Source organism: Scylla paramamosain, unplaced genomic scaffold (genome assembly GCF_035594125.1).
Source record: "Scylla paramamosain isolate STU-SP2022 unplaced genomic scaffold, ASM3559412v1 Contig2, whole genome shotgun sequence".
NCBI classification, from domain to species: domain Eukaryota; kingdom Metazoa; phylum Arthropoda; class Malacostraca; order Decapoda; family Portunidae; genus Scylla; species Scylla paramamosain.
Genome location: NW_026973667.1, coordinates 2,124,361 through 2,137,586, shown reverse-complemented (window position 1 = coordinate 2,137,586; position 13,226 = coordinate 2,124,361). Strand labels below are relative to the sequence as shown.

Sequence of the window (13,226 nt, the reverse complement as noted above, 5' to 3'; positions counted from 1 at the left end):
CACCTTTCCTATTGGCTGTCTTTTTTTTCTTTTTTTTTTTTTTTTTTTAGGTGTTATTGCTAAAAAAATAATGATAATATCGCTCTTTTTTGTCCTTGAAATACTTTGTTTTTCTTTTTATAATTCATTTTTAGATATTTTCGCTTCCCCGGGCATTCATCTTCCCTACTAACTTTTTTTTCAATATATTTGAAGTTTTTATGATATTCTTCTTAATTGTAGTTGTCTAAGAAAAAAAAAATTTCTACTTTTGAAGAGTTCGGATTCCTTTGTAATAATCTTTCTGACGTCTCATTCAGGGCATGCATCTTTCCCATTGCCCGTTAACTTTATATTTCAAAGGTTATTATGTATCTTTTTTTTTCTATTCCAAGTGTTAAGCCAAATTAAGTTCTTTTTATGCTTCTTTTTTTTTCATTATATTCTCCTTTCGTTAAGATGACGTGTCCTTACAGCTTATTATTTCGTTATCATTCGTCTATTTCCTCTTATCAATTCTTTAATCTATATGTTTGATGATTGAATTACTTGACATTTGTCTATTATTTTTCTATATTGTTTTCAACTTCCTGGTACCACCTCCCTAGGGCAGCCACCATGCCGCGGATGTCTTCATAGAATATGCAGAGTTTGCCCTCAAATGGTTATGCAGTGTGTGTGTGTGTGTACCTAGTTGTGGTATACGGGAAGGGGAGCTTGTCATGAGTGTGAGGCGTGGACAGTGTTGATCAGCGTCCTCAGCGCAGCGCGGCCCGGGGGCAGACGCCGCCGCGGCTGCTGAAACAGTGTGGCATGGCAGCTTACAGCGGGATTATGGAGGTGTGCGTGCTTAGTGTGTACAGCTACCACCAATGTGTGTATCTCAATGTTGTACATGCAGTAAAAAATATTGTGTAGAGAAAAGTAAGCGAATATGAAGTAAAAGACGTATATTTGGTGGTTAGATAGTGATGGCGCCATGACTGGGCGGGGAAGCAGCTCATCTTGCCGTTATTATGGCGTATTGAGATAATGTTAGTGTGTAAATAGATGGGGAACTTAATGTTTGATATACCTTAGTGGTGCACGTGGTGTAAAGAGAGCGAGTGATGGTATAATGAACATATTTGTGGCCCTCAACACAGCATACTCTTGGCACGAGACAGGGAACAAGCCCAGATTGGCGTTGTTGTGGCATACTGATGTATTGTTTGTGTGTAAAGGATAGACGACTCAGTGCTTCATACATCCCACTCCTGCACGAGCAGTAAAGAGAGCGAGTGTTGCTACAGTGAACACACTTGTGGTGGGACAGTTACGTACGCATGGATCTGAGGGTTGTGAGGGCACCACACCTTCCACCATGAAAACACCCACAGGTTCACGTGGAGGAGAGCTAGAAATGGTGGACAGAAAAGTCAGACTGAGTGTTTAGCAGTGGACGAGAGATTAAGGAAGGTGTGGCATGCCAAGGGATGTTTGACGGGCGAGTCCCACAGAGGTGCATGGAGTTCTGGCCAGACCGCTGTGCTGTGGTGGCTGGGATGGAAATGAGAGACGCCTCGGTGACATGCATACTGGTGGAAAGTTACTTGAGTAGCTGGACAGGAAGGTGTGCAGCAGAGAGGAGCGTGAGAAGGCGGGTGAAAGACAGACACGCTGGGGTCTCTGGCATACTTCACACACTCCAGCACCACATGTTCCACCGTCTCATCCTCTCCCATGTCACACATCTGGCACACTTTGCTGCGGGACTCAGACCACCTGTAACTCCTTGCATTCACATCCATACACTGTGCCCTCGCTCGGAAGAGAAGATCACCGCCCAGGCTTCCATCATACCACCTTTCATACCTCGGGGCCTCTTTCTCCTTGTACCATTCCAGGGTCTTCTTTCTTTCCATTTCATTCTTCCATTCATTCAGTCCCACACATTTCACTTCTTTGTCTATCTCATTCTTCCATTTTCTCACATCCCATTCGGCTCCCACTCTGCCTCCTCTTGTTACCACCCATTCACGCTCATTTTGATTCCTACCAGCCATTCTTATCGCCCACACAACTTGCAATCCATTCCTGTCTGTCATTCTCATGCATCTCTTCCTCCATTTGCTTCCACTTTCATTCCACAGGTACACCTTCCTTGCTATTCTTGCATCATCCATTCTGTCAAGCCTAATCTTGTACCTAAGTGTGGCTTTTGTCAGTCTTTCTCTAAAGGTGCTCCATCCCATGTCACCTCTCAAGGCTTCAACTGCTGTGCACCTCGGTGCACTCAGTGCCATCCTTGCTACTCTATTCTGGCCCACTTCTAACTTGTCAATTTCACTTTCATTCCATGCAATCACATCCATACCATACATTATACTTGGCACAGCCACACTCTTCCACACTTCTCTCAACACATCATACTTTCTTGCTCTCATCCTTGCCACGCTTCCCAATCGACCTACCCACTGGTTTACCATACTTATCTTTTCATTCTTTGCCTTTGCACACCCACTGGGACTCATCCACATCCCTAAGTACTTGTATTCTTGCACCTGTCTCAACTCATTCTCTTCAAGTCTCCATACCACATTACTTTCATCCTCTGACCTATTCACAATCATTACTTTGCTTTTCTCACTGCTAAACCTTACTCCAAAGTCTTTTCCATACCCATCCACAACATCCAACAAACTTTGAAGCTCATCTGCCGATTCACTCATAACAACTACGTCATCTTCATAAAGAAGCACACGTACTTTATCATTCCCACATTTACCCCTACATTCATTCTTCTCATCCTGGCTGCTAGCTCCTCTGTATACAGACTAAAAAGGGTTGGTGACAATATACAGCCCTGCCTAACTCTCTCACTCTTCACCCAGTCAGTTTCTATGTCTCCTAGTCTATATCTAGCTCTTGTGTCCACGTGCATACTTTGTACTTCTTTGATCTTGATCTCGATGCCACATGTAGTTCAAGATCACTCCTACGCCAGGCTTGGAATTTTTAACTGCTGTAGAAGACAAACACACAAAACAAGCAAAAAAAAAAAACGAACAGCATCCTCCACACTAACTGTCCCTACATCTTGCATGCCACATTCTCTTTAGAAACTCCTTCAGTCTCAATCATCCTTCCATTCGTCCCCACACAGGCCCAGCAACACCACCTTCCATTCCATTCCAGTCTTCTCCACTCTTTCATTCCTGTTATGCTCCAACTCAGCATCACTTGCATCATCTCTCCCTGGTCTCTCTCACACTTCTTACACTCCAGCACCACATGCTTCATTATCTCACCCTCTCCCATGTCATACATCTGGCACACTTTGCTGTGTGACTCAGACCATCTGTAATTCCTTGTATCCATACACAGTGCTCTATCTCGCAAGACAAGATCACCGCCCAGGCTTCCATCATACCACCTTTCATACATCGGGGCCTCTGTCTCCTTGTACCATTCCAGAGTGCTCTTTCGTTCCATCTCATTCTTCCATTAATTCAGTCCCACACACTTCACTTCTCTGTCTATCTCACTCTTCCACTCACTCTTCTTTGTAGGGAGTATGTGTGGGGGTTTTTCAGTCTCTCCCAATAGTTTAGGTGTTGTTGGTAAATATTCTTTGTGGGCCTTCTAGTGTAGCTATGTCTTGTATCTTATTTGGAGACCATAGCTGACAGCAGTACTCCACTCTTGGCAGTACATTTTTTTTTTTTTTTTTATTCATTTTATTTTTTTTTTATGTAGGAGGGACACTGGTCAAGGGCAACAAAAATCCACTAAGAAAAAGCCCACTGAGATGGCAGTCCCAGAAAAGGGTCCAAAGTAGTAAAAAACTGAAGGATAAGTGTCTTGAGACCTCCCTCTTGAAGGAATTCAAGTCATAGGAAGGTGGAAATACAGAAGCAGGCAAGGAGTTCAAGAGTTTACCAGAGAAAGGGATGAATGATTGAGAATACTGGTTAACTCTTGCGTTAGAAAGGTGGACAGAACAGGGTTGAGAGAAACAATAAAGTCTTGTGCAGCGAGGCCATGGGAGGAGGGGAGGCATGCAGTTTGCAAGATCAGAAGAGCAGTTAGCATGAAAATAGCAGTAGAAGACAGCTAGAGATGCAACATTGTGACAATGAAAAAGAGGGTGAAGACAGTCAGAGGAGAAGAGTTGATGAGACGAAAAGCTTTTGATTCCACCCTGTCTAGAAGAGTGGTATGAGTGGAACCCCCCCCAGACATGTGAAGCATACTCCATACATGGACATACAGAGTACGCCCATGTATGGACGTACTCTGTACCCTTGTATAGAGTAAGCAGGAGGGGGACGGTTGAGAAAAACTGGCAGAGACATCTCACAACACCTAAGTTCATAGAAGCTGTTTTAGCTAGAGATAAGATGTGAAGTTTCCAGTTTAGATTATAAGTAAAGGACAGACCAAGGATGTTCATTGTAGAAGAGGGGGACAGTTGAGTGTCACCGAAGAAGAGGGAATAGTTGTCTGGAAGGTTGTGTTGAGTTGATAGATGGAGGAATTGAGTTTTTGAGGCATTGAATAATACCAAGTTTGCTCTGCCCCAATCAGAAATTTTAGAAAGATCAGAAGTCAAGCGTTCTGTGGCTTCCCTGACTGAACTGTTTACCTCCTGAAGGATTGGACGTCTATGAAAAGACGTGGAAAAGTGCAGGGTGGTATCATCAGTATAGGAGAGGATAGGACAAGAAGTTTGGCTTAGAATATCATTGATGAATAATAAGAAGAAAGTGGGTGGCAGGACAGAACCCTGAGGAACACCACTTTTAATAGATTTAGAAGAACAGTGACCGTCTACCACAGCAGCAACAGAACGGTCAGAAAGGAAACTCGAGATGAATTTACAGAGAGAAGGATAGAAGTCGTAGGAGGATAGTTTGGAAACCAAAGCTTTGTGCCAGTCTCTATCAAAGACTTTTGATATGTCCAAGGCAACAGCAAAAGTTTCACCAAAATCTCAGTAAGACTCAGTAAGGAAAGCCAAAAGATCACCAGCAGAGTGGCCTTGACAGAACCCATACTGGCAATCAGATAGAAGGTTGTGAAGTGATAGATGTTTAAGAATCTTCCTGTTGAGGATAGATTCAAAAACTTTAGATAGGCAGGAAATTAAAGCAATAGGACGGTAGTTTGAGGGATTAGAACAGTCACCCTTTTTAGGAACAGGTTGAATGTAGGCAAACTTCCAGCAAGAAGGAAAGGTAGATGTTGACAGACAGCTGAGAGAGTTTGACTAGGCAAGGTGCAAGCACGGAGGCACAGTTTTGGAGAACAATAGGAGGGACCCCATCAGGTCCATAAGCCTTCCGAGGGTTTAGGCCAGCAAGGGCATGGAAAACATCATTGCAAAGAATTTTATTAGGTAGCATGAAGTAGTCAGAAGGTGGAGGAGAGGGAGGAACAAGCCCAGAATTGCCCAAGGTAAAGTTTTTAGCAAAGCTTTTGAGTGAAGAGTTCAGCTTTAGAAATAGATGTGATAGCAGTGGTGCCATCTGGTAGTAGGAGTTACCATGAATTTTGAAATTTTGAGTGAAGAGTGTGTGTGTAATTAGGTGCTTGTAGTTTTGTGTGAAGGAAGAGAGTTGTCTTTAGAGGGCAGGCTGTGACTGCCCTCTTGTGTTGTGAGACACAAAGGGAAACATTCAGTGAGGTCACAGCTGGGTTTAATGATAAGTTCACAGCACCCACTGATCCAGTGCTGCACACCTCACTGGGAGTAATTATCATTTTGGCAGATGCCTACTGCCGAAACTTACATCATACCACAAATATCTTTGCACACGTAAACAAAGTAATGATTCGCCTCTATACCAGAAAAACAACTCTTTCTTGCAAGATGATGTATAACAGTTCGTACTTACTGGTAATTCACATAAAACAACACCAGTCAGGAAGAAATGAAGTGACAATGCTTACATTGCATGTACCAAAACAAATTCACGGTTGGTTACGCACCAAACCTGGCGACACACACACGATTCACTGCGTTCCTTAGTATGATGACATTATTCCTTACGGTAAGACATGAACAGAACAAATTTATTTCCACAGATTTGAATTTGAATTAAAAAAATATATAATCGTACTAAATTTCATGAAGAGAACAAATTTTGCTTTCACACTTCCTTTTGCTTTAGAAATGTACTGAATAATTCAAATAAAAATATGTTGTAGAGAATAAGGTAAATCTATTTTCACACATTCTTATGCTTTGAAAATGTACTGAAATATTACAAGTAGAATCATGTGTAGAATGATGATAAAGAAATATGGTGCACAAACTTTACTAACCCTCTGGGCTATGACAGTGTCACAGCTCATGCCACATTTGTTTGCATCTCACAGCAACATTGCTCTAAGGACAAGTGTTGGGAGGTCCTAGCAAATATCAAAGTTTTTAAAATGTACAATATAGCAAACTATTAAGGATCTAAATACGAGTACATATGAAAGTGCTTCAAATGTCGGATGAAACCCTTCAATTCAGAGCTTAATCCTGCTTACTGATCTTTTTTTTCTTTTTTTTTCCAGTGGCTGCCCAAACTGAGGTGCATCGTATGAGTCCATGTGTCTTATAAGCCATCAAATACGGTATACATGAATTCAAGGGCAAGATATGGAGATGGGGCACCACGAGCATAACCCTTTCCCCATATAGCACAACTAGGTAAATACACTAGGAGAGGTGAATGGGGAAAAGAAAAGAGTCACATTTGGTGTGTTTTAAAGTTTATTCTATTCGTCAACAATGAATGAGTAAGGCGCAGGAGAGCACACAGCTGCGCCTTGAATGCACCGGAGTGGAGACGTGGGGTCGCTGGCTGGCTGGCTCAGGAGGGTACTGGCTGACTGACGGACTGGCTGGCTGACTGCATGGCCAACTGACTGACTGATGTGCTGTTTTCCTGGCTGACTGACTGGCCGACTGACTGACTGACTGACTGGCTGGCTGGCTGACTGCCTTGCCTCTCGCCATGATAACAAGAAGGAGGATAAGAACTATCTAATGAAAACAAAAAATGTACAGTTTGAGACACCCATTGTGGCGGCAGCGGCAGCAGCAGCAGCAGTAGTACTTGCAGTAGAAATAGTAGTAGTAGTAGTAGTTGTAGTAGTTGTAGTTGTAATCTTCCTTAGAGCCTTGAATCTTGAGAATACTTGAGATCTTTGCAAGGCCACAGGAAGGCAAAGTAGTGGCAGTAGCAGTAAAAGCAGTAAAAGTAGTAGTAGTAGTAGTAGTAGTAGTAGTAGTAAAGTAGTTGTTGTTCAGTAGCAGGTGTTAGTCTAGCTACATACAAGGCCAGGTTGTTACCATCTGGAGGCGACTCTGTGAACTAGAACAGACAGCCGAGGTTACTGTTAGCTGGGGAGGCTGGAGAGAGAGAGAGAGAGAGAGAGAGAGAGAGAGAGAGAGAGAGAGAGAGAGAGAGAGAGAGAGAGAGAGAGAGAGAGTAGGAGAGGCAGACAGGATTAGCTAGCAGGGGGAGCCAAGGGAAGAGAAGAAACAGAGAAAATGAAGAGGAAAGCAAGAAAGAAGAAAAGAGGCCAGTAAGTAAAGATAATGAGATAAAGAGTGGAAAACATGTAACAAAGCAGATGAATGAAGCAAAGTTAGTCAAGATGCGAAAAAAATCAGCAAGGAATGAAGATAAAAAATGCAAAGTATTGTTTAAAAATGCATAAACTGTAAAATGGCTGTCAGGTCTTGCAGCCTTTAATACAAGCTACAACAACAAGGAGAAAGACAGAGATGAGGACACATGAAATCAGATGAGAGAGACAGAGAGAGAGACAGGGCGAGAAAAATAATAAATAAATAGAACAAAATATCAACACAAGAGAAGAGGGATGAGGGTGAAGCAGAGTGTGTGGGGACCGAAGAGTAAAAAATATCTGTTAACGTTATCGGTGCCGTTAAACTAGACAGAGACAGAGAGAGAGAGTAACGGGGGGACTTTATCTACAGCTACAGTGGGAGAAGAGGTGACATCAAGTCCTTCTTGACTGACGCTCTCTTCTTACTTGGTAACAGGAGGAGGCACTGGAAGGAGAACAGGGACATTAGCACACCACACAGGCACCCCACAGAGGCTTCCCCACGCAACACAGATCCCACAGACACTGACAGGCTAACACTATGAGGCCCAGACATGTGCAAGGTGGTATTATTCCCCCTGTAAAAATTAACAAGGCTTTCTCAGACACTAGCAGCCTTACACTGGTCATAATTCGTCATATACAAGGCTTAGACATGTGTAAGCTGGTTTTATTGCCCTGTAAATGTTAAAAGCCACACATATATAGCTCCTATCATCATAAGGCTTTCCCACACATACAGAAGCTGACCTAACTTTCTTATAGACATCAAAAGCACCATATTCAGGTTACATTTAAGTTTCTATCATTACAAGACATTGCCAGCCCCATATTCAGGCTATATAAAAGTCCCCACACAGTCTACACATACCAAGCACGGAAATAATGATATAGTGATAGATTTTAAAAGTTAATAGTGGGAATTCAGATTATTCCTTATCTGTCATTGGCAAATCCTGAGTACATTGAAATAATCTTTGAACTCTCCACACACACACACACACACACACACACACACACACACACACACACACATCTTATCTACTAACAATGAATTCTGCAAATAAATAGCTTAGAATAACCTTATATTACAGCTCTCTCTCTCTCTCTCTCTCTCTCTCTCTCTCTCTCTCTCTCTCTCTCTCTCTCTCTCTCTCTCTCTCTCTCTCTCTCTCTCTCTCTCTCTCTCTCTCTCTCTCTCTCTCTCTTACACACACACACACACCAGCACTGCCATACAGCACAGCACTGCAGCCAGCACCACACCACTGCCACACAGCAGCACACCATTTAAGAAAACAGCATCAGCATTTTTTTAGAAACACCTTTTGTATTGCTAAAATTATAAGCATTTTTTATTCATCTATTTGTTTTTTTATGCAAAGAATGTTTGAGATGGTCCAGCAGTTACTGAAGGATTTTTGTGCAAGGCTAAAATTTGTGAATCTGTGATGTAATGTTTTGTATTTCTTTACAAGCTTACTATTATGATTATTAAAGGAAATTTTATTGAGCTTTTAATGCAATTTCTGCCAAGAAATTATTATAAATCAATGATTTTTTTAAAATTTTAAAGCAATTTTTCACAATCCTTTTATATATATTACTAAAATCATCATTACTTCTCTATTTCAAGCAAAAGTTCAACCAGATTCTATTTTCTGGCATAATTTTTCTTTTCTTTGTATCAATAAACAAAATCTCAATTATTTTCCAATACAACTTTTAACTTCCACAATAAGTAACCCAGACACTGCCAATCTGAAGCCACAGGTCAGTGAAGCAGCACACAGGTGTTCCCCTCCCACCTGCCAGCAGTGGAGCAGCTTAATCAACACAGTTAAGCTTGTATCAGCCTTACCTGTCCTCACTCGTCACACTAAGCAGCCTTAACAATACAAGTCAATGAGCTCGTTAGCCAGTCATCTAACTGCTATGTTCAGTGGTGAGGTTAACACTCCACTGTGCCTTATTGCTAGTGTTATTGCTGCTATTACTACTGCTACTGCTATTACTAATAAACCTTGCCAAATATTACATGTGTTGTACTCTCTCTCTCTCTCTCTCTCTCTCTCTCTCTCTCTCTCTCTCTCTCTCTCTCTCTCTCTCTCTCTCTCTCTCTCTTCTACACACACACACACACACACACACACACACACACAGACTTTCCTTCATTGGTTTATAAAAATGTGAAATGTATTTTTCATTATTATTATTATTATTATTATTATTATTATTATTATTATTATTATTATTATTATTATTATCATCATCATTATCATTATTATTATTGTCATCGTTTGGTCATGTGATTGAGTCTTTATGTTGTGTACTGTTTTTCATCATCATATTCCTTCCTATGCAATCATACTTATCACATTTATCTACTTATCTTTCATTCAGTAATCTTTTCTTGTTGTCCTTTTATTATTTTATTATTTATTATTTCATTTACTGTATATTTACTTCTACTATTATTATTTATCATCATTTCACTATCCATTCATTATCATTACTGTACTGATAAACATAAAAAATAGTAAACAAAACAACCAGGGAAAGACTATGTGTATGCATGAATGTACGTAAAACTCACACACACACACACACACACACACACACACACACACACACACACACACACTTAAGGAGGGTTAGACACACATGCATGGGGCCATATCCTGCAACACTTCAGCGCTGCATCTCTACCACTTTCCAAAGGCTCTAATTGAAGCTACACACGGGTTTCGAAGGGTGTTTTTATGGTTCCAGTGACAGATTAACAAGATTTCCACATTATTAACAGGAGAAACACTCTTGAGAATCCGGCTAATTATCTCTGTGGCATTGGAAAACAGTTGTGATGAGAGAATAAAGTGCTTCAGAATACAGACACAGAATACAGACACATACGTAAACACACGCATGCACAGGACACAGCCCACATGAGACTTACGGTTGCCAACTTGATATAAGGAGGAAGCTTAAACAGTTCATTTCCTTCCTTCCAAAGCTGGGGATGCAAAGGAGAGGGTAAGAAATGGGGCTGGGGGCATGCTGGGGGTCTTTGGGGGCCCAGGGGGTGATGGGGTGTTTAATGAGGCACGGGGTGGGAGAGATGTTGTTGTGGGAGAGAAGAGAAGAAAGAATTTTTGGAGGAAAGAAGAGAAAGAGAGAGGGGAAGATATTTCTAGGAGGAATAAGGAAAGAAAAGAAAAGAGGAAGACAAAGAAAAATAACATGAAAAGAAGAAGAGAGACAAAGTTACAATGAAAACAGGAGAGAGAGAGAGAGAGAGAGAGAGAGAGAGAGAGAGAGAGAGAGAGAGAGAGAGAGAGAGAGAGAAGGGAGGGAGGGAGGGAGGGAGGGCATACAAAAAAAACCCATTCAAAAATACAATATCAAGCCAAACAGGGCAAGAATATCAAATACACCAATACAATAAGCAAATACGGGGGACAGAATTAAAAATAAATACACCAAACATAAACCAGGGAATAAGAAATGCATACAGTGGTACATTAACTTCAAAATACAAGGGTCGATAATACATAGGGTTTATCAATATACATGTCATAGGAGGGTCCAAAATGTGTATTACTGAAGGGCATACAAGGGTTTCAGAAGACATAGCAAGGCGTACAGGGTGTTGCAAGTTATAGGGAGGGTTTAAATGCAGTACAGGGTGTGTCATGAAGTGTGAGATAGTGACTGAGGTAGGTGAACATACAGGGACATGGTAACACTGCTAGACTGACACTCTCTCACTCTCTCACTCACTCGTTGGTTGGTTTACGCATTCCCTCCCGTCTTGCGTTGAAGCGAACGGCAAACTAACATTGCATTCCCAGCTAGACACTTGATTGCAATGTACCAGACTGTCCCCACTTGTGTAGTCTGGTGTGTTATAACTGTCTAGGTGGCAACACTGTCTTAGTTTGCTGCACGCTTCAACACAAGATGGGAGGGAGTGGACCAGCTAGTGAGTGTGACTGAGTGAGTGAGTGTCAGTCTAGCTGTGTTACTGTGTCCTCGTGTGCTCACCTGCCTCAGTCACCGCCACACACTTCATGACACACCCTGTATAGTTTGTGTACCAAAAAGACAGGGTGGGTAAAAAGTGTTGAGGGTCTAATCATACAACGCATACAGGGTGCACCAGTGACATACCAGTGCTGCGTGTGTCTGTTCCTGCCTCTCTCTATGCTCAAGGACTGCCTGTCTAACCTAACCTAACCTAACACAATATAACCTAACCTAAACTGTCTTAATTTACTCCTAATATAACTTTGATTAACCTAGCCTAACACAACCCAATTTAACCCAGTAACCTAACTTAACCTAACACCAGTGACCTAACTTAACCTAACACAACATAACCTAACCTGCCTGCATGCAACTGTAGCCTAACCTAACCTAACTCTGCAACTCTCTCTCTCTCTCTCTCTCTCTTCTGACCAATTATTTTAGGAGAGAAACAACTAAATCAATATCTATCTTGCATTTTTCTTCCTCATTCATTTATTCATTTACTTCTTTCTGCTGTTTCCTGAGTCTACCCTTGCCCTTCCCTTGCCTGTGTTTACTGTGGCCTCAATAGAAAATGTGTCTGTCTGAAGGAATGCACAGCTGACTGCCTGACTTGCTGGCTAGCCTCTGTACACACTACCATGCTCTGAAACACTGCGACGTACTTGGTATACTTGACGCACACACAAACACACACTCACTTGAAAGATCCTGAAATACATACAGGTGTCGTACAACTGACACACACACAAAAGATTCTGAAATACATATACATACTTCATACACACACACACACAAACACAATACACACATACCCATGACCCTGAAATACATACATGCACACATTCACTCACACATACACAAAACTCTGAAATACAAAGAAAATTCATTAATCCTGCAAGAAATAGAAATAAAATTAATACATAAACATATACATAGTGATAATACTAATCCTCTATACATGACTAACTATACGGGCTACACATGCACACTACACCAGCATTAACTATCTAGGCTATGAATGAATACATATATATATACACTACACATGTACACCTGCTCCTCTCCAGATACCTGCCCGCGTGTATGCCTCTTGTCATCGCCTCGCCACAACTGAACGCAAAGTTGCATGAGAAATTGGTTCTTGTAGATGTAAAGTAACCTAACCTCACACTTCACAACCCTACGCTCAACCCAACCTGACCTCTACACGTAACCTAACCGAACACAACCTAACTTAACCTAATCTCCCTTCCTTTAACTTCACATGACCTGTAAATGTAAAGTAACCTAACCTCACACAGTTTCAGCACCCTTCCCTAAACCCAACCTGACCTGTAGACTAGACCTAACCTAACCTAACCTAACCTAACCAAACCAACCTAACCTAACTAAACATAAAAAAAACATTTAATAATTTTGGTTAAAGATTTGGTGTAATGGTGAATGAATGAATAAATAAGTGAAAAACATGGAACAAGTAAACATGAACTCAAAATTATCAAGTTACTTTTCGGAAAATTGAGCAAAAGGATAAACGAAAGAAATGCAATACAATAAAATAAGTAAATTCAGTCTTACAAGTCTTAAAAAAAAAAAAAAAT

The 13,226-nt window shown here is 41.3% G+C and overlaps 1 protein-coding gene across 6 annotated transcripts in view; it reads right to left on the bottom strand.

Moving 5' to 3' along the window:
- Positions 1 to 6,709: 6,709 nt before the first annotated feature.
- The window catches only part of LOC135096143 (calcium-transporting ATPase sarcoplasmic/endoplasmic reticulum type-like), a 44,212-nt gene continuing 37,695 nt past the window's right edge, over positions 6,710 to 13,226 (bottom strand). For 2 of the 6 annotated variants that reach the window (XM_063997432.1, XM_063997433.1), the window contains exons 11-12: positions 10,550 to 10,606; positions 6,710 to 8,038 (exon numbers count right to left, since the gene is read on the bottom strand). In XM_063997432.1, the coding sequence (XP_063853502.1) occupies positions 10,587 to 10,606 (20 nt within the window). In that variant the 3' untranslated portion in view covers positions 6,710 to 8,038; positions 10,550 to 10,586. The remainder of the gene's footprint in view (positions 8,039 to 10,549; positions 10,607 to 13,226) is intronic. The other 4 variants (XM_063997430.1, XM_063997431.1, XM_063997428.1 and 1 more) reach the window with 2 other exon arrangements.